The following is a 27983-nucleotide window of genomic DNA, read 5'->3' on the forward strand; positions in this document are numbered from 1 at the left end:
GGTTGATGCTATATCTGTGATGTTGAAAAGTATGGAACAATCTCAGCTGGTTTTGTTGGAGGGGGGAAACCTTTTTATTTATGAAGCATCGTGTTAAGTTCCTGTTGCTTTCTTACACTCCAAAGATAGAAAATCAGCTGTCAGCCTCACTATGCCATAATTATTAATTAAGCTGATCAACTCACTGCAAAGTACTCAAAACTATGTACCAATTAAATTTGTCTACTTCAATATATGTGTGAAAGTAAGTTTATCAGGAAAATTAGAAACGTATCCAAATACATTAAATTCCATGTGTGCCAAAAAAAGGATGGAAGAACCTGTTCATTGCAAGAGCAGGTTATTTGGGGTATTACTGTTTTCAAAATTCCAGTTCAACAATTGAGTTTTTAAAGTATTGGGCTAGTTTATTTTTGTTTTTTATACAGAGCTATGAAGCCAAATGATGACTTTCTGTTTAATGTAGATTGAAGAGAATGGTTACTGGTTGATGAATATCTCTTTTCCTTAAAATTTAAAAATCTATCCCACATGATTAGAAATATGCCATCATTGTTAATAAAAAAATTGGGCAATTGTCAGAAGTCAATTATTGGTATTGCTAGAAAACAACAAAGTTGCTCAAGAAAGGAAGATTTTTTTTCTCATAAACTTAAGATGACCATCCCTTATGTAATGTATTCCCCAACTCTCAGATTTCTAATTGCATGCTTATAACCCACTGATAAAATATTTCAATGTTTCTTAAATACAATAATGTAAATCATCATAGAATAGAATCTTTGTTGTCACTGTGTAACTCACAACAAAATTAAGTTATCATAGGTGTTATAAAAGTAATATATATATATTTAACCACTTCAACTAGACCAGGGATAGGCAACCTTGGCTCTTTTATGACTCATGGACTTCTGGGAGTTGAAGTCCATGAGTCATAAAAGAGCCAAGGTTGCCTACCCCTGAACTAGACTAATATGGGTGCAAGAAACTTATTTTCTAGGAGGTCTGGACTGAAATGTGGTCAATTGCAACAAAGTCCAAAGTCTGATATGGGAGCTATTTGGAGCTTTATTGTTTACTTCCACTCCTAAAGTTCTTTTCTGTTTGACAATCACATGTCTGCTTATGTGTGTATGTACACGTCAGCATCTGAGGTAGGTTAGGACATGACACTTATTTTCTCTCTCTCTTAGGTCACTTCTTAAATATCTGAAAACGAGTTTATTAATTTATGAACATATTACAATCATACTGAAAAATATGTATTTTAAGCTGGCAACATGATTAAGAAACAAACATTAACACATAATATTAAAACAATTACATCACCTACAAAGACAAGAAATGATTTTTCAGAAAAAGCTGCAAGATTTCAGAAATTCCATATAAGTTAGAAACATGTACTGAATTGAAAGCTAAGGCTGTTGTCTACTTGCTGACAAAATAATTGTCTGAAAGGGACATATACTTTCTCCACTCTATCAAAGTTAGCTTCATAATACAATTTCACAAAGTAAAAAAATCATTTGGTTCAATATCATGTATTTCACTTAAAATATTTCATGGACAAAGCAGCAACAATATCTTTGTATGGAGTGTCTGAATCTGACTTGGTCCGAGGTAGATGGCATAATTTACAGAAAGCAGGAGAGCGCAGCAGAAGGTTATGTGAAAGGCCTATGAAGCTGGAGGATACCCAATACAAAGCTAGTATCTGAAACAAAAGAAAAAGGACATAATAATTTTGACAAAGTGAATAAAAGTAGTACTATTGCCAAGTAAATAGTCGCCTTAACATCCCTCATTAAGAATATCCACAAGTGAAAAAAAAAGCTTGAATAAAGTGTTATCCCATTTTCCTCCTAGGAATTCAGAATGATAAACAAGGTGTATACTCCTGTAATTTTATTTTTATAATGTGTTATATATTAGGATGAGAAATAGTGAATAACCCATGGTTCCATGAGATCCTATTTACAATGACTGAAATATCCAGCAATTTCTACACAGGAAGCCATCTTAAAAACTGAGGTTCGTAAACCATAGTTTACACACAGCATTTGAAATTATTGATTTTAATATGTCAGACTGTTATCTTCACATTTGTCATGTAGCATTAAAATTCACAACCGTTTATCACCAATCAACTTATATACATTTTATATCCTACCTTGACTGACTCAAAAAGACATTCCTCCAAGTAGGTCATTTATATGGCAAAGAATATGCATAATAATGTTTAGCAAGATTTAATGTCTTATTTTAAGATCTCTAAATTGGGTCCCCAACTCCCGGTTCATGGACTGGCACTGGTCTGCAGCATGCCAGAAATTGGGCCATGTAAACAAGCAAAGCCCCATCTGCAGGATGCAGGCAGCACATGAAACCATGCCCTCTGATCCATAGAAAAACCTCTCTCCATGGAACTGGTCCCTGGTGCCCAAAAAGTTGGGGGCTGTTGCTCTAGATGATTTCCAAATCCCATCTGTGGCACATATATCACTAGTTGGGCACAATGGGTTTAATACAAAATCTGATTTGGCGAGAGGAAGGTTTGAATTCAAATCCCTACTGAACCGTCACACAATGTAGGAAACACTTAACACTATAAGTATTGATAAGCTAGAAATACCAATCTAAAATAGCAATAGCGCTTATATACAGCTTCATAGTGTTTTACAGCCATCTCTAAGTGTTTTAAAGTCAGCCTATTGCCCCCAACAATCTGAGTCCTCATTTTACCACCTCAGAAGCATGGAAGGCTGAGTCAACCTTGAGCCAGTGGGAATCAAACTGCCAAACTACTGGTTATGCAAAGGAAAAACAATATTCTTAATAATATGATTCCCCTAACATTGAACATTTAGATCAAGTCATTCAATGTTAGAAGTAAAGACCATTTGCAGCTAATATAATATACTGTACTAACAAACTTACTGATGGAACATTTGAAGCAATGGGGATCATTAACAAAGAGGTTGCTCGAAAAAAGTTGGTAGCATACTTCCAAAACCGGGATGTTTCAGTTTTTCTTAAACTAAAAATCTGGAAAGACAAATTAGAAACAGCAAGAAAAAATATCAACTAGGATTATATTTACTGAATAATATCCTGGACAAATTAGCTGATTATTTCCATATTTACACTTAAATTTTTACAGCCATAGTATTCCACAGTATGATGGAGGGCCTTATGACAAAAAATTACAAGTCAAGAATTAGAGATTTTGATAAATCAAACACAATAATAGAAATACCGAAATGATCATACGTTAAATTTTTGTTAACTTGCACAATTGAGAAGATAAGGGCAGGAGGTACTGATGCCAAGTAAGAAATTAAAGTACAATTGACAGAACCCATTCTATTATGATTTTGTATGTATTTTTAGATCCATATCAGCATAAAATATGTTTACCAAGTATCTTTTAAAGTTCATTTACAAAATTTTAAAATTCCCAATTGTGTTCTTTATATCAAACTACTCATCACATGTAAAACTACACATGCTGCCAACTTAAACAATTTCCTTTCTTTGAGCAAAATTACTCTGCACTCTAGTACTGTGAATGAATTTTATAGTCATTTGTTTTGAAGTTTCACAACAGGTTGTCATATTTATGTCAATTATTATGACCCAGAATGTCTGAGATATTTTCAGACTAAGGACTCAAGGTTAATCTCTACAGTATGAGAAACAAATAACCATTGGCAATGATATCCATACATACTAAAGCAGTTTGTTCCTAAAGTAGCTACATGAACTTTACAGAGATATGGACTGCAGGTCTACAAATTAAACCTATGTAGGCAACCATCTAGCTCAGAGCTTTTCAACCTTTTCACCGATTGCACCATTTTTAGGATAAGGCAATATTTGAGTACCACCAGTCACCTAAGGTGTCAAAAATTTGATGACCGAAAACCCCCGAACAAAGTGATAAAGTACAGCCAGTCCTCGACTTACAACAGCTCGCTTAGTGACTGTTCAAAAGCACTGAAAAAAGTGACTTATGACCATTTTTCACACTTATGACCGCTGCAGCATCTCCGGAATTGGATGCTTGGCAACGGATTCATATTTCTGATGGTCACAGTGTCCCAGGGTCATGTGATCCCCTTTTGCAACCTTTTGACAAGCGAAGTCAATGGCTGGGGGGCAATTGTAGGGGGACGGGTGGGTCTAGGGGGGATCCAGGGGTCTCCAGTGGAGTACAGTGGGACTGAGGTGGGCACTAGGGCATAGTCCAACAGAGGAGCCTCACCGTCCCTCTTGGGCTATGCAGGGGACTTCTAGACGGTGGTGCAGGCTGCCCAGAGCCCTGGGCAGCGGAGGGCAAGCACCAAGCCCGGCCCTCGAGCTCCCAGAGCACCAGGACTGTGCAGCTCAACCCAGTCCAGCCCCACTTTCCTGAGGGGCACTGGCTGCACTTACCTCCTCAAGGCTGCTGCTGCTGCTGTGCTCACTCTCCTTGACCAGGTTGCTCATGGTGGTTGCAGGAGGGCAAAGTGTGTGGGTCAGAGGGAGGCACACTCCCTCATCATGTGAGGAGATCTGGCTTTGTAACCAAAGCATCTATTGCAATAGCATGGGAGACCATCAGGTTAGGCCAGAAGGGGATGGTGAAAAGGCAGCAGGGATGTTGGTAGCCAAGTGCTAAGGCAGGATTTCCTTCAGAGCCTCCCTTCTTCTCATTATAATCTCCTTCCTTCCTTCCTTCCTTCCTTCCTTCCTTCCTTCCTTCCTTCCTTCCTTCCTTCCTTCCTTCCCTCTTCATTCTTTTCTCTTCCCTCTTTCCTTCCTTGCTCTCTTCCCCTCTTTCCTTCTTTTTCTTTGTTTTTCCTCTTTCCTTTTCTCCTTTCCTGTCTCTTCTTGGATGCTCAAATGCAAAAGGAAAACATTTCTTGATGCCTCCTTGCCTTGTGATCAAATGCCACTTTTGCTAGTAGTTTGTGACCACTTAAAAGATTGAGAAAAACCAGGCTCAGTTTACCCCGTGCTTGCATTTAGTGGACAACAGTACAGCAAAACTGTCAATATAGTGGCTGAGATAGTTGATCAGAGTTCCTCCATTTTTTATGTGCAACAGCTTTAGCATTTAGGAACGAAGGTAGCTTAGTTGCTTTTCTATTAATACATAATCCTTAAAAGGGCTCTCTTGTAGGGACCGTGCCTTGGTCTAATTCAGACTGGAAATATAGCAAAGGAAAATATTTTTCTCCCCTCTGCTTTGTCCTGTTTTCCCCACTGGAAATGGCTGTTAGCAACACACAAGGAGGGGATACTTTCCTAAGAGCTCACAATTCAAGAATACCAGTGTTAACTTGGATTGCCAACAAAGTTCTGTCTGTGGCAAAACAGAACACAAAATTGCTTTCTCCTTTGAACTGGGGCATTTCCCTCCCTCCCTCCTTTTTTTTTTAAAAAAACCAAAACAAAAAACTGCCAGAGGCTCCAGGCAGAGGTGACAGCAGGAAGGCAGCGGTGGGCAGAGGCTTCACATTTTGATCTCTCCCTCGTTGTTGCCTTTGTGTTGGTCTTAGCTCACCTCTCCCAGACCCGTGCATGTGTTTTTGTGTGTGTGCGCAGGCAGTTGGTGGCGTCTCACCCCCTTACAGCCCCGCATCCTCAACAGAGACCTTCTGCAATGGCAGGCTGCAAACTAATGAAAACTGTTCCTTGAAGTACTTGTTTCTTTCTCTCAATGTGCCGCCAATCGCATCACAACCATCACTCCCCTCTGCTCCTGCCCCCAGCCCCATGGAAGGCTGCAAGAAGCTCCCATCACAGCTTCTCTCGTCTCTCCCATTCTTTTCCTCCCAATGTCACAGCGCAGGGCTGCAAGGAGTGAGACGCCCCCACACACACACGCACGCACAAACCGTGCACGGGTCTGGGAGAGGTGAGCTGAGAGCCATACAGAGGCCCTTTAGGCACAGAAGCAATGATGGGGAGGGGTCAAAATGGGAAGCCTCCTGCCCAGAGCCTCTGGCTGCTAAAAATAAAATAAACCTGAGAAGCGCTCAGAAGGCGGTCCCTTTCCCAGCTCTCTTCTTCCTTCCTTCCTGCTCAGAAAAGGATGACGGGAGGTGGAGAGATTGCCAGTGCTGCTGGTGGCCATGCTGCTGCCGGCCATCGCTATCTCACACAGGCAGGGGCGTCCCGGTGAAAGGGAAGCCTGGTGGCTGTGAGGTTAGGTCAGTGAGCGGGCATGACCTCATCTACCGGTGGGGGCCATTAAAGCTGGAATGCGCTCAGCCTTAGATCCATGGGGCAGCCCTGAAGCCAGCGAGGGCCCCCCTGCTATCTCTGCCTCCCCCCCAAGGGTGCCCAGAGAAGGTGGCGAGTGCGCAAGTTAGGTTTTTTTAAAAATGAACTACTAAAGGCTATTCTTTTAGTAAGGTGTGATCTATTAGGTTATGAAATAGAAAATGTCTATGAGATAAAACTAGAATATGTTTATGTATTTACTGGCTTATTTTAGATATTACAATTTGTGCAGTGAAACAATGGAAATTTGGGTTATGGATGCTATTATGAATGTTAAAGGTTAAATCTGAATACTTTAATTAAAAATTAAGAATTCGATAAAACTCAAAATAGAACATGGATATGCATAAGTAAAAATAGATTGACAAATTTAGGTTATTGTATTAGTAAGCTGTGATGTATCAGGATGAGAAATAGAAAATGTTTATGAAATAAAACTAGAATTTACCTATATAGGTATTAGGTTTACTTTAGATGTTATAATTTTTGTGTAGTGAAATAAGGGAAATTTGGGTTATAGATGCTATTATGGATGTTAGAGACGAAACTTGAATACTATAATCAAAATTAAAAATTAGGTAAAATTTAAAAACAGGATATGGATATGTATAACTAAAAACAGACTGATAATTGTTTTAACTGAGCATGTTATTGTTAGAAATTTTCTAGTCTAAGCATGTTGTATTAAATGTTAAGGGAAATAGAGAAAGATTTTCTGATAATGTAACCTGAGACAGGTACTAAAAACTCTGTTATTGAACCTTTGATTACCCAGTCACCATGATGCTTTCTAAATATTTGGATGTTAAATTGGAAAACTAATAAAACTTTTTTTTTAAAGGCGGCGAGTACGCAAGCCCTGGGGGAAGGGGAAGCGCTCCACTTACCTTTTATTTTTCTCAGTGGTTAGCAGACGGTCAGCAGGGATGCCGTGTGCTCACTGCCTCCTCTTCACGTACCCAGGGGGCGGGACGGAGGCTGCCCTTTGTTGGCCTTTTCCCACCAAACCCTCCTTTTATATCCTCTCCTCTCTTCCCCCTCCTCTTCTCTTCAGCGCACTTCCAGCTTCCATAAACGCCATCAGCTGGAGCCTGGCACTGATCCTGGTGCTTCTGCCAAGCTCCGACAGCCCTGCAGCTCCAGCTGTGTCTCCCTCAGGCTTGTGCGGTGCTGTCGCCACTTCAGCTCATTCCTCTCTGCCCCCCTACCACTTCTCTAGGACAGTCACGTGCCACCTGCCCGTTCTGTCCCAGCCTATGTGAGTCCTTGTTAACTCACAAGGACAAACGCCTCTTTTAACAAGTAGGCTGGAAATGCAGGAAAAACAAACCCCTTTTATTATTATTTACAGACCTGCAAAATGTCCCAAAAGCAAAGGCAAACAAAACACAATTCAAATGGAGTATTGTCCAAAGGCAAACAGAACACGATTCAAACGGAGAATTGTCCAAAGGTAAACAGAACATGATTCAAACAGAGAATTGTTCACAGGCAAGGCAAACAGAACATGATTCCATGAAACTTGAGTCCTTTGCAAACGGTTGCCTTCAGCAACCAGCACCGCCCACACCTTCCCTTTGTATTATGCAGCCCCAAGGTGTGCCTTCTCAATGCCTTTTCCTCCTCCCTTGGAGCCGCCCCATTGCTTCTCTCTGTCCTACTCTTGTTGCCTGATGGCATTTGCAAGTGTCTATGATGTCTTCCAGTTGTGAGTCCTTAGAGTCTGACTCAGCTTCCTAGCACAGCTGGGTCTCAGCCTGAGCACGAGTGGAGGGGCCAGGCTCTTCATCAGATTGTAAGTCCTGGAGCTCATCAGAGCCGTCCTCTGACTCTGATGGCTCTCCAGGCCCTCCTCCTCCTCCTCTGATTCCCCAGACTAAGCTGCTGGGTCCACTGGCTGGCACGGAATCACAACACTGCCAGGTGCCAAAGTACCACTGGTGGTTCACATAGCACCGGTTAAAAAGCCCTGATCTAGTTATTTAGATCAACTATCTACATAACATTTGCCCTGGAAATTAAGTTAAATTCTGTCTATGAGATCTGGAATTATAATAAACAAGGACAAGTATAAAAAGTGAAAAGAGGGGCACATAACTAAGGAAGAATAACAGCAAATATGAAGTGAGGAAAGCTAAGGCCCAAAATGAACTAAAGCTTGCAATCAAAGTCAAAAATAATAAAAAAGCTGCTTTCAACATGTAAAAACAAAGTGAAGGAAACGATTGGTCCATTAGTGGGTGAAAGTGGCAAGAAAGTGACAAGCAACAGGGAGAAAGCAGAACTACTTAACTCATTTTTTGATTGACGCCCACAACCACATTCCAGTGAACATAGTGATGGGACACTATAAATCATTACATGTGGTAAAGTAAGAAAACTAGAATATGGTATGACCCACTCTTGGTTACTATTAAGTATCCCACTCCCAGCTTGCCATCGTCTATCTTAATTTTGTTTACATTTCATTAATTTTAATGTAATTTAATTTTTATGAGCAGCCCAGAGTTGTTGAGAGTCATGCAGTATACAAATTTAATAAATTAGGTCTATGTCTAAGGTGCAATCTGAATCTTAAATCTACAATATAGTCAGCAGCAGCAGTCACTGCACTTCTGATAACATTCATCTTGTCAGGAATTATTGAAATCAAGCAAAAGCATACAATTTCCAAATGAAAATTAAATATAAAGATGCTCCTGGGATAGCATCTTGATATTTCACCAAGGTCTGAAATGTAGAAGTGCAAATACCAGCACTAACTTCATTTTATTTACTGCTATCCTCCTCTCTGTACAATATAACTTGTTTAATAATTGGCTGTTTCTAATTCTATAGGTACTGTGGACACTGTGCTTATTTCTAAATATCCTGTTTAGTGTTTTGAAAACTGAGGAGCCAGTATTAATTTAGAACTATATAAGAATAAATAAATTATAAGTTGTTATGCTACTTGCAGTACAAGTTCTAATCTACCCAATGATTTTATAATAGATCTAGTACCTCTACTATCAGTAGATTGAGAAGTCCAAGAGTGATTGGCAAAATCCAAGTTGAGTCAGGTAAAGTGAGATCCTTAAACCAGAGTATGCCTCCTGTGGAAAACTGCTGCTGAATTAAAAGCCCTGTTGAAAATACACAAATAATTGGCATATTATTATTATTTACTGTAAATATGGCAAATACTTTAGAGCATTGATATAGAATGGATACAACAAATTTAAACTAGGAATTTACACTAGGAATTGCAAAAAGGACTAGGAACAGCAACTTCTGGATGTTGGCTCTCTCCTACTGAATTAGATATATAACCACTAGAGCAGGGGTGTCAAACTCAATGGGACAGATCTGAGGGTCTCTGGGCCAGGGCCAAGGCAGTGGGGGCCATTCCCTCACTGTTTCCAGGATGGCTTCGCGGGCCACATGAAACCACTTCGCGGGCCGCATCTGGCCCCCGGGCCTTGTGTTTGACATGTCTGCACTAGAGCTAGATATACCAAAGGGCTAGACTAAAGCAATAGTTGAGAAGTCACTGCAATTTTTCTCTTAAATTCAGATTTTTGAATTACATAACTTCACTGATAATTATGCTCACACGTTTTACATATTAAATATTATTCAACAGCTTCCAAGGTAAATAGGTCATTTGACATAGACCTTTTATTATAGAATTTCTCTGTCTGACACATACACACATAATGTTTCTGCCTCCTCTACTTCCTCACGACGACACCCTTTTAAGGTGGTTTGAGTTGAGAGAGTCAGTCAGTTTTCACACCTATATAGGAAGTGTTTTTGAATCAGTATTGACTCTTGGTGCCTGCCTGGACAAGTCCCTGCAGTTTTCTTGACAAGATTTCAAAAGTGGTTTGCCATTACCTACTTCCCAGGATTAAAAGAAAGTGACTGGCTCACCTTGCTAGCTTTGCAATCATAGTGAAATTAGAACTTATAGTCCTCCAATTTTTAGCTTGAGGCTTTAACACTACACGAAATTGGCTCACTATGCAAAGCTCTTTGCTGCACCACATAAAAAAACCTGTATATAATATCCAATAAATGCTTTTGCTGATTAACTCTTGTTGCTCTACTATAATGCACTAAAACTTGGATAATTATGTTGGATCTTGTTTGTACTTCTCCCCATGCACTGGCTTCAATAAGAGATATTTACATTTCTTTCATTTCTTATTCAAATCTGTATTATGAAGAGCTGTTTTACATATAACATGTACATATTACATAAATTACATATTTACCTACATATTATATAAATAACTACATATTAAATATTGCATTTATACCCTGCAGCAATTCCTAGACTTTTGGCAGCATACATAAAAACAGTATCTAACAATACAAATTAAAATTACAATCAAAAATACAGAAAGAAATTAGATAGCATCGGGTATCAATCCCCAAATATTTTTGGAGAAAAGCTCTGGTTTAGAAATTTTAGGATTTTAATAAAATACACTTCCTACAGGGACAACTCCAGAGGACCAATCCAATGATGGAAAACACCTTCAGGCCTTGGCATCTGTCCTCCCCAAAATGTAGGATAGTAACTGTTTCTCCTAGGATTATCAAAAGGTTAGGCCACAGGTGTCAAACTGCCGGCCCATGGGCCGGATGCGTCACAAAACCGTGCCCACCCCATTGCCAGCAATGGGGAAAAAGCTCCGATACGTCACGCAACGTCGCGAGTTTGACATGTCTGGGTTAGGCTGATTTTCAAAGAGTTAAATCTGAATTTCTAAACATATATTCAAAGTACTTTTGATTTTTTTTACTATAACATATACATTCATATTAAATTTGTTAGTTTATATATATGTAACTTGATTGTAGAAAGCTGGCAGGAAATTACCTTGCTTAATGATCACGGGATTCAGTTTATGACTGCATCGTTTAGTAATGGAAATTTCTGGTCCTAATTGCTGTTGTAAATCAAGGATTTTGTATAGTTTAGTTTATTGATTAGCCCATAGGCCGTATCAAATACAGATTTACAAACATAAATTATTAATAAAATCCTATAAAACAATTTAAAATGAAATTGAAATAAAATACAATAATTTAATAAATAAGATAAAATTATATCTTGGTATCACCGCTACAATCTTCCCCAATCAGGCTAACATATGCTGATCTCAACTGAACCATTTTACTCAAGTACTGCCATGTTAAATATCCTTTTCAGTTTCTGGCCGCACATAAGATATGTTGTTCTCAATGGGTCATGCATTTAATATATGAACCAAGGTATGTCTCTCACCCTCTTATACAAACAACATCCAATGGTATGTGAGTCACGTCTTCTACCTCTAACGCTCTGCAAATGCAGATGTGTCCATCATATGGTATAGAATGGAACCTCCCATATCTGACCATTGTATCAAGCTGTTTGAAACTTGCTCACATAAATATCTCCCTAAAATATTTAGGCAATTGTAACTTTAAATAGCTGTCTGTTTGAAAAGTAAGTTTATATTTATTCAGCCATTTTAAGTTACTAGCCTTACTAAAAGTGGCTATATTGCTTGTGCTTCTATGTCCATGATTCTTTGAGCAGCTTTTTTGCACAAGAGACAAGAGGGCCACAGCTTCTTACAAAATCTGTCAGTTTAGTAATCCAAGAGGTTTGTAATTGTGATTTTATCTGTTCTACTAAACATAACTTGGAGAATCTATCAATCTCCATTTCATTGATTTTGTACCAGTAGTTATATGCTCTGATTTTAGACAGTGCATGAATTGTATAATTCAGCTCTAGCTGCTGCAGATGTCATTAGATCTGCACCTAAAATACATCTCAGGTGCTGGGACTGTGTTTCTTCTAATATAGTAGAATGTAGACCCCAAACCTCTGCTCAATACAAGAGCATAGGGGTAACCTTGGCTTTATATACTTTAATTAATGGGGTAGGGACCCTGGGTAACTATGATTCTTTAAGCAGTAAACTGAAATGAGCTTTTGTTCCAAGTGCATTCCGTTGATGATGGCAAATTCAGCATCCATTCTTGGAAAAAGTTACACCTAAATACAAGGTGTTAACCTGTTTAATTGGTTCACCACCCAATTGCCATCTATGTCTGATGATGTGTTCCAAACATTATAATTTTTTCAAATATTTTATTAATTTTCTATTTTTACAATCAAGTACTTAATAGACAAAATGTTGTCTGAGTCCATTAATAGTTCAGTGGTGTATATTAACTTCTTCAATCTAGATCCAATATTGCACCATCAAATATTTTCTCTCTTCTTCCGGTAATAGCTATTTTCCTGCACTAAACAAATACAATTCTTATTGTTATTAGTAAATATACAATTGAATATCAACATCTTTGTTACTTTTTCTCATAATATCGATATTAGTTTTAGATTACTTTTCTAACCGAAACATATGTCAATTGCATTTGCACTTAATATCCATATGTTTAATCAATATCCTGCTTTCACTTTTTAAATTTTAATTTCCCATCAGTGTTCAAAATGTCTTTATTGTTTATAATTTCAAAGTTATATTTGGGTAACCAAAAGCTTCTCTTATTCAAACTTCTTAGCGGTTTCCTATTTCATACCAAAATCCAAAATTCTAGTTATAAATCTTATCTTTTTAGTTATAATAGTTCTATTTCTAGCAATTATCTATTCTGCACCATATTCTAGTTAATAATATAATATCCCATCTAATAGATCAAAACTTCTATTTTCTTCTTATTCTAGCTTTCTTCCTTTGTCAATTAACTTTCCAAGTCAGTGCATTTGAATCATCAAGTAATTTTTGCTCTATTTTTGTTAACATTGCCAGGGCTCGCTAACTTGGAAGAATGAGGAAAATTCTCAGGGACTCACACCCTGGTCAGTACACCTCTTTGCTCTCCCTACAATCGGGTAGGAGATACAGGAGTATAGCCAGCTGTACCAACAGGCTGAAGAACAGCTTCTATCCATGGGCTGTCAGGCTCTTCAATGGGAAATAACTTTTATGTATGATTCACTTGTGAGGCTGGTGTGTTGTGTGCAATTAGCTCACATGGGTGTAACAAGATGGTGGATTTGTTGCCACTGTGAGTTGTGGTGGGGGGGCATGAAGGGAGGCTCGGACAATCTCAATGTATACATGGTTGTACTTTGACAATAAAGGTTCATTCATTGGAATAAGAAAGAACATTTGGTTACAAGTATTTTTGGAAGAAATAACCCATTGATATTCATTAAACAGCCTCCCTCTTTGTCCAATTCACCACAGTTCTCCTAACAACTCTATCTTCCATTCAATCAGTTCTTCTTCCTTCTTGAATATACCCTGAATTCTTGCTTGGTAAGATGTCTTTTTCATTTCCAATATTATTGCTCCGACTTCAGTTGTCTGAATCTGTCAGTTGGTTTCTTCCTTTAGGTACTCAATCTGCTTCCTCTAGTTTTCCTTCTATTTTCTAGGTTGAGTTTGTAAATTCAGATTATAAAATTGTTCATCTCCTTTGTGTTATTTCTAGTCTCATCATGAACTAAAGCAATAGTCTCTTGTATTGATTTCAGCACGGAGAGAATTTCTTTCTGATCTTCATCCATATTTTCTTGGTAGTATATCAAATTGAAGCCTTGGAGAACAGGTGCTAGAGATTTTTTTACCATTTTGAGTTGGGTATGGGACATCCATTTCATTTTTTGTAGGTGGTCTTTATAATAAAAATTGTTCACCAATCAAGGATTTGTAATCTGGCTTCCAGTTCTGGATCACGGCACAGCTAGACGTGTCAGGAGAACGCTCTTCACGTTGTCTGGATTTCTTTCGCTGGGGGACCCCTGTAAAGAGGTCAAAAGACACCCTGTAGGGGTGACAAGCGGGGGAGAGGACTCTCTGGTCGGTGGTAGAAGGGTGGCAACCCTCCCACCAGCTTGGAGCGTCTCTCCGAACCGACAAAGAAAGGATTGGCCACTCCCATGGCCCATCCCTTCAGCCGTTTCCTGCCGAAGCCAAAATTACAACAAAGCACTTGAAAACTGGGTGAGGATTGCCTTCTTCCTTTCCTAATTGTTTACCTTCTCCTGCTAAAAGCTTCTTGAATTTGTTTCCCCCTGCGAGGAAAGGGATCCTTTTTTTCCCCACCCTCCTTAAAGGCGGCCTCTGATCACATTGGGAGAAAAAAGAACCTTGAACAGAATAATACTATTCAATACTAATTAATTCGACTTACTTCCTCTCTATTTCCGGCGACCCAAAACTCCTATTCTTACAGAAACTCACTATTCTATCTGTCTGATTAAAAAAAGGAAGAAAAGAGAGAAAAGAACTACTTAAAAGGACTAAAAACTGATGAAGTTACTCTGTCTGAAACAGGTTTTAAGTATGCTGGGGACATTTTGTGGCCAAACCTGATATAGTAAGTGAATATTTTTGGCAAATAAACCTGTTTATATTTTGGAACTGCCCTTGATATTATCAGCTAAAGATAAAATCCTGAAACAGCTGGAGGTGAACTTTTACTGACTTTTGTTTAAAAATTAGCCTCCACTAAGGACTATTTACCATTATTTCAAAATGGAGACTGATCAGCCACAAATCTCGCTTGATTACAAGCTCATATTAGAAACAATCCACAAAGTCACTGAGATGTTTATCTCCAGACTGGAAAATCTAAGTGCCAACTCCAAGTTACAAATTGTAACCCAGACTTTAACTAAAAAACTTAGAACTCAGAATATAACAAAACTGGAACAAATTACTATTGAGACAGAGGAACGCAAGATACAACAACAAGATATTGAAAAAACTAATACTAAAAACGTGACTCTATCCAAAGAACCGACAACTTTAAAATTACAAGAAACTATCACTATGGCAAATAACCTTAAGGACCAACAACAAACTATGGGAAAACTTAATACTCAACTCTTGACTTCATCAAAAGAGCCTACAACTTCAAAAGTATACTATGTGCAAGATAGTGATGCTAACATAGAGTAGGTGGAAGATCAACAAAGACAGTTTCCTGAAAGCCTGGATAGCCAAGCATTAACTGCAAAACTGCATAAGACTCTCTACTTAAAGCAGATGAACCCAGATGAAAAAGGAATCCAGACTGAACTGAAGATAAAGTCTTCAGAGCAAATACAGAGACTAGAACTAAAGGCAACAACATAATGATTACAAATGGTTTGGTTTTTGTGGATCACTGATGGCTAGATGGCCTCCTTCGATTCAAATAATATATATTGGAGTGAAGGGAGACCCATCTGGCAATTTAAAGGCCTTGGTCTGGAAACCTGATTGGCAAAAAAAGAAATCTAGAGTTAGATTTAAAAAGCGAGTTCTTAGAGAACCATTAAAGGCTACTCCTTTAGCAATCAGTGATCTATCAGGACCTAAAATAGAAAATGTTTATGAGATAGAACTAAAATGTGTTTACGTATCTATTAGGCTTAATTTAGAGATTATAATTTGTACACTGACATAATGGAAATTTGGCTTACGGATCCCAAGTTTGATGTTAAAAGACGTTTGATTTAAGAATTAGGAATTAGCTAAAATTTAAAACAGAATCTGGCTGTGTATAAGTAGATGTAGATTGATAAACATAGACTGTGGTCTTATCAATAACGTGTGATGTATTAAGATGTGAAACAGGCAATGTTTACTGCTATTCAGCCATTGTGTATATGTTAAATGCTACAGTTTTTGGTGTAAAGAAATAAGGGAAATTTGGGCTGTGAATATTATTTGGGATGTTAAAAGCTAAATTTGAATATTATAGTTAAAATTAAAATTAGATAAAATTTAATAACAGGACATAGTTATATCTCAATGAGATTGAATTGACAAATTTTTTAACTGACCATGCTATTTCTATAAATTCAATAGTTTAAACTTGTTGTATGAAATGTTAAGAGAAATAGAGAAAGATGTTTTGACAATGTAACCTGAATTATATACTGAAAACTCTGATTACCCAGTCACTATGATACTTTCTAAATATGTAGATTTTAACTGGAAAACCAATAAAACTTGTTTTTTTAAAAAGGAATTGTAATCCAAAATATTCCATTATCTCAGCCAATGAAGTGTATTTCTCCTGCATGAAAATAGTTCCACAACACAACTCTGAAAGTCAGATATTTATATTCGGAGTTCAGGCATGCCAGTTTCAAAATAATTCATCGTCTCTGCCCCAACTACAAGCAGAAAAGTTCTTTTTCCCAGCTGCAATCTTCAAAAAGTGAAAGCTTCCAAGGTCAGCAAATCTGGGCTTTAAGCCAAGTTTCCTTTAGACATAACAAATTATAGTGCCATATTTCACCACTAGATGTAATTAGCTCCATTTTCCAGCTTTTTAAATCTCAACTTATAATGTAAGCTTTTTAAATCTCTTTAAAGAAAAAGTCTCAAAAACAACTTAGTCCCCAAATTTAAAGCTATAAATGCATATTAATTCCAAATTAATCTTGTAATTTTCTCTGTTTCTCCCAAGTAATTAATTTGCCACTTTTCTTTTCCTGAGGGAATTTGGTAGAAACTGCTTTGGGCATTTTTTTTCCAGATAGATGTCTTAAAAGTCTTAAAGAGAGGATACAGTCTCATCCAGTTTCATCCACATTGCTATAAGGTTGCTTCTAAGTGCTTATTGTCTTCTGTTGTCAACAGCTTCTGACTGGCTACACAAATGTAGACAGTCTTCCCCCTGCTGGTTTGGAGGGCTTCCTCAGATCAAACAGAAGGACCATTACCCTCCCACGTCAAATGAGGGTCCCCTCCTTGCTTGTCACCTCTATGGAGCAACTTTCAACCTTTTCCAGGGTCCCCAGCAGGGTAAAATCAAACACAAAAGACAGAGCCCTGTCTTCCTGCGTATGTCCCACCACGACATGAAAATTAGAAGCACAAAATCATAATTTTTATGTGAATTTACTAATAGTTATCTTGATTACAGGAGCTAACTCTTAATAGCCTATATAATCCTACTTGTGAATATAATAAAATAATTCATCTGCATAGGGTAAGATCTTACAATACGTATTTAGGACCATTGACATATGTACCATGAGATCTTTCATTAATCTGGCAAGTTATTGATGTATAAATTAAATAAAAATGGAGCTAAAATGCAGCCTTGTATTACCCCTTTATTTGTATAATCCTATTAGTCAGGATTACACCCATAACCCCATACCGCATTTTCAAACAATTGCCTGTATTAAAGGGCTTTAATCAAAGCCAGCAGTCTAGGTTTTATTTCAAGGGTTGTCAATTTACTCCACTGTACTTCTCTGTTTAATATATTAAATGCAGCTGTGAGATCTATAAAAGCGGCAAACAAGGGTTTCCTCTTATAGGCAAATGTGGCAATTAGGTGGTTCAAGACAAAACAGTTATTGATGGTAGATCGGCTTCATCTAAAACCTGCTTGTTCTTCTACAAGCATTATTTTCCTCTACCTAGTTTTCAATTCTATTCAAAAGAAACCTAGCATATATTTTTGCTACGATGTCAATCAGATTGATGGGCCTATAATTACTAGGATCCTTTTTATTCCATTTTTTGTATACGGGGACAACTATTGCCACCTTCCACCCAGATGGGATATGGCAGGTGTTATTTATAATAATGAACCCCACCAATCGGGGAGTTTTTGAAATAGTTCTGCTGGTAAAAAATACTCACCTGGGCTTTATTACTCTTTAAACTTTTAATGATGGATTATATTTCCAGAGCTTGGTGCAGGAACTTAGCAGGATAGGCTGTAGGCTTACTTTTTTACAGGTTTTATCAGTATGTAAGGAACAAAACAGAAAAGACCAGCATATAGCAAAATTCAATAAGTGGCTAAAGGAGGGGTGTAAAGGGAAAGGCTTTGGTTATATTAGTCACAATTCTGCAGCTAGTCTAATGAAAAAGTGTACAAAAGAGATGGTTTGCATCCATCAAAGAAAGGGACTGAGTTACTTGGCAATAAATTCACAGGTTTTCTGGAGAAATATTTAAACTGAACAATGGGGACAGTGTATTGATTTATTTGGTCTGTTTCTTTTAAATAATTTAAATCCCTCTATCTATGTGTTCCATTTGTGGGTTTTATCCCACCATGTTTCCGTATTGGCAACAATATCATATCTGCCCTCATTTACCTGAATTTCTAATTCACCCTGTTTATTGCTCATACTCTGTGCGTTGGTATATAGACATTTGAGTCCTTTTTGACTGATCCTGTGTTTACTTTCTACATAACATGTGTGGTGCCTGAGTTCTCCTATTTTCTTACCACCTGTCTGATTAGTGTACTTGGTGTGACACTCACTATTGAAAGCTTGATTTTGCTTGACAGCTAAGTTGATATTCTTGTCCATACACACCCCTATGTTACATGCCCTGATAACCCTAAAATTTTTTAGATTGCCGGGGACAGGAATGTTCTGTATCAATTAACTCACTGTCCCCGTTGTTCAGTGTAAATATTCCTCCAGAAAATCTGTGAGTTTATTGCCAAGTAACTCAGACCCTTTGTTTGACGGATGCAAACCATCTCTTTTGTACATTTTTTCATTGGACCACCTACAGACCTTGTGACTAGAATAACCAAAGCCTTCCCCTTTACACCACTCCTTTAGCCACATATTGAATTCTGCTATATGCTGACCTTTTCCATTTTGCTCCTTAAACACTGGTACAATCTCTGAAAAAGTAAGCCCACAGCCTATCCTACTAAGTTCCTGCCTTAAGCTCTGGCAATCACTCTGCACAGAGTACATCTTCTTGGGAAAGATCGTTAGTGCCAAGATATACAATAGTATCCACATCATAGTCCTTGCTAGCCTTCTTGACTATTTTAAAAATACGCTTCTTGTCCCTACTGGCAGTAGCAACTGGAAGACAACTGACCTCTTTCGAAACCTGTGTGTCCTCTCCTAAATTTACATCCCTTATAATTGAATCACCAACCAGAAGGTGGCTTCTCTTTTTTGATGCCTTTCTGTTCTTGCATGATGTGTAATACCTGATTCGCATTTCTCCCTGTCAAAAACAAGTTCTTCATCTCAGACCATGACCCCCTGCTTATTTGAGTTATCATCACAATTACCTTTACCTGTCTCCTGTCTCAACTCATTCCTTAAGACTACAAAATAAATCTGAGGACAAATAAACAGATTGGATAAAATGGAATGTAGAGATGTTGAAAACATCAGAGAGAAAGGAAGTGATAAGAGAAGCAGAGAAGAAGTCCTACGGGAAAAGGGCGGTATATAAATCTAATAAACTTAAACTTAAAAGATTTTCAAGAAACATGAAAGGCAAAAGCCTCATATAAAGACACTTTATTCAATTTACTTCTTATACTTACAGCAACAGTCATGAATAAATGGAAAAACTTTTTGATTCAGCAAAACAAATTGATCAAAAAGATACTGGTCAAAGTAAAAGATTAAAGTGAAAATTAAGAAAATAGATGATGGGATTTACCAGAGAGAATATTTAAAAAAGAAATATTTGTTTGAATATGATTAAAGAAATAGAAAAGATTTTGAATACATATGTCATTCTAAGAGGGATGAATTCCTTAAATAATACTGTATGCTTCCCCCCCCCCCCCTTATTTTATTTTTTTATCCTGGCTTGGGTCCGGGATATCTGAGGGAACACCTGCTGCCGGCATCAAGCTCCCTTCGTCCAGTGCGCTCCCACAGGGAGGGTCTTCTCAGGGTGCCACCGGTAAGAGATTGCTGGCGGACGACACCCAGGGATAGGGCCTTCTCAGTGGGTGCGCCTGCCCTTTGGAACCAGCTGCCAGTGGAGCTGAGGACTGCCCCCGACCTCCGTTCATTCCGATGGGACCTGAAGACCTGGCTCTTCGAGCTCTCTGGCCAAGGCTGAGAATTCTAATTTTAGCTTTAATCTTAATTTTAACTGGGGTTTTACTTATGCAGGGACGAATATAATTTTTTTTAATCTGTTTTTAACTTTTGTATCTTTGTTTTTTAATTCACCCTGTAAACCGTCCTGAGTCCTTCGGGAAAGGGCGGTATATAAATGTGATAAAATAAATAATAAAAATAAAATAAATAATATAATACTGTTGAAATGGCTTAGCTGAAGGAATGTTTTAGATAATTAAAGGTGTTTGAATTTAGGGAAATTATAAGGCATAAAAAAGAAAAAAATGTTTTGAATAAGAGTTAAAGGATTAGATGATTAGACACATTAAATGGAATATTTAAAGATTAAATATATTTTTAATTATGGTTAAAAAGATAAGAAATTTTGGGGATGAATATATATTAGCTTGGGAGGAATATATATTTTAAGTAGTATTTTACTTTTTATGTTTCTTTACTCTTGCTCTTTTCCTTTTGTTTACTGTTGTTACCTATTCTTTAAGAAATGTAAAAGTGTTGAGATTATTTATATGGGAAAAATGGATTTAAATCTTTAAATATAATTAACTGTTGAGAAGATCTTAACAAGCAAGAATACTTTGAACTTTATGGGAGAAACAAATTTAAATAAGGAATGTACGGGATATAAGATGAGGCAACCAGAATGATTAGATATTGATGTGATCATTATTTCTAGGGATATTGGGAAAAATATATATGTAACTGTTATTTATCAAAATAGTAAGAAGTGTATTAATTCAAGGTTTGCAAAGAAGACATTTTTGGGAAAAGGGAAAATCAACTAAATGTACTATGTGGATTATGGATTATAGAAACCAACTTTTAATGATTTTTCTTTATAAATGTAAACCCATCAAACACACTGTTTACCAACTATTAAATGATGTATGGGGGGAAAGAAATTCCTTTGGGAATACTTTCTTTTCAGCAAACTCATGCACCTAATTTAGTATTAAAATCTCCAAGAAGTATAATTATGAATTGAGGATACAGTATGGATATATCATCTAATGTGACTTCTAAACATGTCCAATAGTCCGAGTTATAATACAGGGATGTGTTTGAAGGAACATATACATTTACCAATATTAATTCAAACTCCTCATATCTAAATTTCACAACTAAAAATATGAAAACTTATCATTATATAGTTTCTCCCCTTGCCATTGCAATTCTTGCTTAATAAAAATACATAGTCCACCAGAGAGCTGCCCTTTATTCTTTGTTTTTCGGGTAGGGGAAGCCCATCCCCGAAAGCCCAGAAGTTGTACTAATTCATCCTCTTCAGTTAGGCAGGTTTCTTGGATGGCTATTATATCAAATTTACATAGGAAGCTCACTAGTCCATATCAACCAATTCTTTCCAGCCAGCTGTGTAGGACTCCCGAAAGCAGAATATTCTGAGTGGGTTGGTTGACTAAGGAATAAGGGTATTGAATATCAACTTGTTTTGGGAGCTGGATCACTATTGACTATGCTTCCTGTGTAGAATATAATAATAGAATAATAATAACTTTATTGTCACTTTGAATGTACACTAATCAGCATACATTAAAATGAAATTTTGTAATTTTTGAAATAATTGTAAATACAATTATTATAAAATTCAATATTTCTCATAAGTTGTAGTTATTGCTCCTCTTTGATTGCTAATATTCCCAATTTTGATCTAAGACTGACATTTCTACTAATGACGACTCCAACCATCCTTCTATCTAGTTGTTGTACTGGATGGTTTAATTTGGACTTATACAGTTATATCCTGCTGAGTGTTCTTAAAGGGAGTGCTTCTAATCTCAGCTTGTTATCTGTATAAAAGACAGCTGTCTACAGAAGCAATCAATCAATCAGTTTCCAAACTCTCCACCATGCCCAAGACCAAAGAGCTGTCCAAGGATGGCAGGAACAAGACTGTAGACCTACACAAGGCTGAAATGGGCTACAAGACTATTGTCAAGCAGCTTGGTGAGAAGGTGACAACAGTTGGTGTAATTATTCGCAAATGGAAGAAACACAAAATAACTGACCATTATGGCCATATGTTGAGAATTACCGGTAGCTAATTTTGTCCTTACCATTATTCCATGTTTCATTTCCCCATCTGGTCATGACAAAATGTATTTTTTCCGGTGTTGTGTCAGAATTATCTTCATGGCTCTCAACATATACCTTAATAATCTCTGATATTTTTTGTTCAGACATTTCAGAACTACTTCTACTAGAAATATTTGAGGATTCATTTTAAATTTTGAGATTTTTTTTATATATCGTGTACACGTAGTTCTTGACTTGTGACCACAAGTTGGGATCAGAATTTTAACTGAGTTGCACTTGATTTTTAAGTGAATTGTACCCAATTTTATGCTTTTTGCCATGGTTGTTTAGCAAATCACTGCAGCTGTTAATCATGCAGCAAGTGAATCCAGCTTCTCACATTGACTTTGCTTGTTGAAAGCTGTCAGGGAAGGTCACAAATGGTGATAAGGTTGCTGCAATCATTCTAAATGCATGCTGATTACCAAGCACTCAAATCTTGATCACATGACCAAGCAGATGCCACTATGGCTGTAAATGAAAGGATTGGTTGTAAGTCACTTTTTTCAGTGATGATGTAACTTTGAATAGTTGTTCAAAGTTATGGTTGCTGAGTACTACCAATATTTCTTTTCAGTACTTTTGAGATTTTTAAAAAATCTAATTCCAACATACCGATAGTTCTCGACCTGTGAGTGTAATCAAGCCTGCCCATTACAGCCTCATATTGATGTGTGTTAAGTGAGACAGCTTTGCTTAACAACCCCTATGATCTGTTCTTCCTGATGTGGCCCATGAATGAACATGTGGGTTACTAAGTGAAACACAGGGTGCCTCATGGGTAGAGGGGGTCTTTTGAGGCCTGTTAGCTGCTCTAGAAGCAGACAAGCAGAAAACTTTGCAAAGCTAAAAGTAGCCCAGTGGAGGGGAAGAGCCCACCTGCCAATGGCAGCTGCTTTTGGGAGGCAACTACATAGCCAATACATGAGTGGCCTTGCCCAACATGAAATTCAGGGATTTTCAAAAAATAAGTGTACAATGGATAACAGGCATGTGGGGATCTGGCCTAAGTGCTATGGGGTTCCTAGCAGGGAAGGAATGGGAGGGCCTGCAGCATACCTCCCATTCATAAGGATGATCATGGGGTGCTGCAGTTGTAACTTCAAAATGGGATCATACAGGTTTTTTTTGGGGGGGTATCTTCAAATGGCAAGTGAGGATCATATATTTATTTATTTTTATTTTATTTTTATTACATTTATATCCCGCCCTTCTCCGAAGACTCAGGGCGGCTTACAAGCTTAGCAGTAGCCTTCATTCTATGTATATGCCTGCTTATTAGGGCTTTCATACACCCCCCAAGCGGCATTATTACAAAGTCAGCTTAATTGCCCCCAACAATCTGGGTCCTCATTTTACCTACCTCGGAAGGATGGAAGGCTGAGTCAAAATGTTTATTTTTGTTCTATGATTTATCTCTTGTTCTATTAATGTTTTGTACTATCTGTAAAACATTTAATAACAATTTCCCCTTAAATTATAGTTTGGAATTAAAAATTTGCATCCATTTTATTATGCAATGTTTGACTTGTTCAGCCTTCATATAATATTTTAGTAGCAATTTATTTATAAGTGGTCTTGACTCTGTACAAGTATTATGCATCCTAAAGTCTCTTCTTTTTCTTAAAAATATTTTTTTTATTCTACTAGCAATTTACAAATACAATGAAACCATTCGGTGAAGTGATCTGTCCGTTTGGGTTTAGCACCATCAGCATTTAAAGATTTAATTGATTTAATCAGTATGCTGATGATACCCAGTTATATAATAATATATATCCAGGGCAGTTAAGTGAGGCTGGTGAGATTCTATCCTAGTGCCTTGAAGAGGTTTGGAGGAGAAGAAACTACCCCCAACTCAATCCTACCAAGAGCAAGTGGCTAGGAGTGTTTGGATTAACCAGATCTCAGTATATTCCATCTTTGCCTTTGGATGGCATACTATTTCACCTTTCCATGTTGGTATACAACCTGGAAGTCTGCCTGGACTCCCAGGTCCTGCATGAAGAACAGGTGACAGCTGTAGTTAGAAGGGTCTTTGCACAGCTTTACCTGATGTTCCTGTTATGCAATTTTTTAGACTTGGGGGTCTTCAGACAATCATCTGTGCACTATTTAACTCATGGTTCATGCACTCTATATGGGGCTATCGCTGAAGACTACTCAAAAGCTTCAACTTGTCAGAATGCAGCAGTGCAAGCAGTGATGGCATTTCTCAGTATGCTCATGTAACACTTCTGCTTCATACCTCTTGCATTGGTTGGCAGATTGCTTCTGGGAGCAATTCAAGGTGCTGGTTGTTATCTATAAAACCTACATGGTATAGGATCTGGTTTCTTGAGGAACTGCCTCCTCCCAAAGTGGCCTCTGACTACTTTGAACTTGCAGAGTTGCTATGCTCCAGCTTCCATTTAAAAGGACTCAGGAAGTATATTATTGCCTGTCTCTGGAATGAGCCCCCCCCCCAAAAAAGAGAGAGAGATTTGGATGGACCTCTCTGCTACTGCTCAGAATACTGGTGAAATCCTGGCTTTTCACCAACCTTTGGTAAGAGTGAAGGAGAGTGAGATTCCCTGCTTCATTCCATCTGTCATACTTGCCATTTTATTATAATGTCTTTATTTGGCTATTGCGAAGTACCCAGTCTTTGCAAATTAAGCGGTATACCAGCTTAATTAATTATACTTGCTGTAATCATTCCCAGAATAAAAAATATTTAATGGCAAAGCTAAAAAATAAATTAAGTCTGAAAAGAAATGTTTCTTTTAAGAAAGTAAATCACTGAGAAAAGATTTTTAGAAAATACAATATATTGTAAGTAATACTACAAAACTGTTACCTTCAGAATCTCCTCTGCCAGTACTTAAGTTACGCAAAGCTACAGAAACAAAGACCCATATTGGAATCTGTACCCATATGAGCAGGGTTGTCTTGAAAGGGTGACAATTATCTCGAATATATAACTCTGAAACTATTCTTTTTATATTTCTCCTGTAGCATGCCCTGGATGGAAAGACAAATAAAAGATAATATTATAGGTTAACAGCACAGTCCTGAACTAAAGTGGCTACTTATACAGAGTTCAATAGAACTTCAGTACATAGCAAGTGAAGCCTATCTTGACTTTAAATGTTGCAATAGGGAGATTGTTTAGAATTAGAATTTAGCAGTGTTTCTAAGGTAAGAAAGAATAGCACATTATATTAAAGCTATGCCTTGTGGAACTACAACCATTAATTTTGGACTATTTTTTTTTTAATGTAACTACCTGTGGAAAACATTTGACTTTCAGGAGCAGCTACTCAGGAGATAATTCAATAACAACATGACCACCTGCTTTTTAAAATTTTAAGATTAAGGATGGCAGCAAAAAGCCTCTAAGATTTAAAGTATTCATACAGAAATAATGGTTAATGACACTCTATTTTTATTCCTGATTGTCACAGTAAGAACAGATACTGTAAAATTTGGAAACTAAACTTATTCATTTCTCACCTTTTTCTTAAAAGAGATGCTTTCTATATTGTATACTGAAAGCAGAGAATGCATTCTTTAATTTTAATTGATATGAGAATGATTCTGAGAAACTTTTGGCAGACAAACTGGACAAATGTTTCACATGAATTTTGTACATTATATGTACAATCTAAATAGTCATATCTGGAAGCAGCTAATGGGAGTGTAAAGAAAATATTTTTAATAAAGGAGGAAAGATCAGAAGAAACAGTTTACTTAGATTTCTATGAAATGCTAATCAAAAAATATGCAAATAGCTGGAAGAAAAATATAGAAAAGGAAGCCAAATCCCAGAGTGAGACCTACAATAGGATTACTGTATAAATAATAGGATGTAGTAAAGTATCTTGCAAATATTTAAGTTTGCAATCTCAGATAACCAATCCAAATATGAAATACTGAAAAACATATATTGGTATTTTATGGGATTATTAGAGACAGTATTCAAATGATCTTACCTAGCCTCCTTTTCAGACCAATGGTATTGCTTTGCAGAAAGTGAAACTTCATAACGGAGCTGTTTGGCTAAGTATTCAATTTCAGGTTGCAATTTTTCTAACTAGCTGAAAAGATACAGAAGTCTTAGTTATATAAAGTACACACTTTCTCAGATATTATCTTCTAAAGATATATGCTTCATCCAGTCTTCTAATTTCTAGGTCAGCACCTTAACACTACATTATACTTCATGTGACATTTTTCACAAGATTTGTGTTAAGGTTATCTTTCCTTCTAATGGAGGTTTTAGTGTATATCATAAAGTACAAACAATGAAAAGGCAAAATGAGAAATGTTGGAAGGTCTTGTGGAAGATAACAAATAGACAAATACAATATGATAAGAAAAAGTATTGTGCACAATAAAAAAAGAAAAAGGAAGACGCACAGACATTTATCCAGACTAAAGACATTGCTTTCATAATTTCATTAAAATAAATATATTCCATAAATCTCAATGCATCGGTATATCCATATCACTTCATATATTTGATAAACTTAATGTTACTCACTAGAAGTTCAGGAGCTCAAACTGTACTTACATAGCATGCAAATCCAAAAGAATCCTATTCATGATCATGTAGGTACCACCCTCTTTGTGCTGCCACGTTTTTCACAGGTACATAAAAGACCTTAGCAGAATCTGGACTACGCATCTAAATTTTCCTATTTATATGCTGTCATAATTTAATATCAATCAGTGTAACAAACGTGCATCCCACTTTCCTCGGAAGCATCACCTGTTCCTTTAATTCCACATTTCGTAAATAAAGCACATTTTATTAGGACAAGAACCCTCTACCAACGCTCAGTGGCGTTGTGAACTCACGCTGGCGACGACGCGCTTTTGGAAGACGCTGAGAGGAAGGGTGAGGCCAGTGCGCAGGATGGCGGTAGCTGCTAACACCGTGGACCACCAGGGCAGTCCAGATGCGGCCTGCAGAGCTATCAAACCCGATTCTACCGTCGCGACAGGTACCGACGAGGACAACGTCTCATACCAGGTTCCAACCCAGGAAGGGTCTGTGTGGCTTTGTTCGACTCCCCCGGCGGGCGTGGGCGTAGAAAGGAATCGAGCTCCCCCACAACGGCAAAGGACGTCGAGGCAGGAGCGGGAGCGCAGCCCGTAGGCGACCCGAACAGCCACTCTCGCTCCAGCAAAAGACGCCATATTGCTGGTCAGAATGCGTACGCCCCCTATCGTCAAGGCCTAAGCTAATATTTGACTGGGTAGTTTATCTAGAAATTGAAGGCCGCACATCTCAATGGGAAATATTGGCGTTAGCTTTTGAAAGTTCCGGTTCCGGTTTTTGAAGGCGTCTTTGTCGCTGTGCTTGAGCGGAAGTGAAGGACCATATAGCTGACGATTTTCAGCGGCGCGCGTCTGTGTATTCCTTCCCCCCCCTTTTTTTTTGCACATGGAATCGCTTTGGGTGAAGAATGAACTATTTTATTGTATTTGAAGAATTGGATTAAAAAAATAAAGATTGGGTTTTTCTTAAAAGGACAAGTATATGGTAAAACATTTTTTCTTCAACGAGAAATGTAAATCGATAATTTTGGCCTCAGGCTTAAATATTGTTTACCGATAGCCTTGATTTGAAAAAGCGAGGCTTCTTATAATGAGGCCAAATAATGCTGACATTGCAGCGAAGGTTATCCAAGAAACATTTGGTATTCTCTCTGCGGTATATTATCTAGTATCCCCT

General features: G+C 37.5%; 1 protein-coding gene across 1 annotated transcript; it reads right to left on the minus strand.

The window, feature by feature from the left end:
• Positions 1-1206: 1206 nt before the first annotated feature.
• On the minus strand, positions 1207-27653 carry COX18 (cytochrome c oxidase assembly factor COX18). The gene is made up of 6 exons (XM_083377247.1): positions 27104-27653; positions 26236-26336; positions 25101-25264; positions 9274-9395; positions 2938-3045; positions 1207-1714 (listed from the first exon to the last, which is right to left on the minus strand). The coding sequence occupies exons 1-6, from the start codon at positions 27443-27445 to the stop codon at positions 1547-1549; spliced, it is 1005 nt and encodes a 334-aa protein (XP_083233373.1). The 5' UTR covers positions 27446-27653; the 3' UTR covers positions 1207-1546.
• Between the last annotated feature and the right edge of the window lie 330 nt (positions 27654-27983).

Source organism: Vipera ursinii (assembly GCF_947247035.1).
Source record: "Vipera ursinii genome assembly, chromosome: Z".
Taxonomy (NCBI): Eukaryota; Metazoa; Chordata; class Lepidosauria; order Squamata; family Viperidae; genus Vipera; species Vipera ursinii.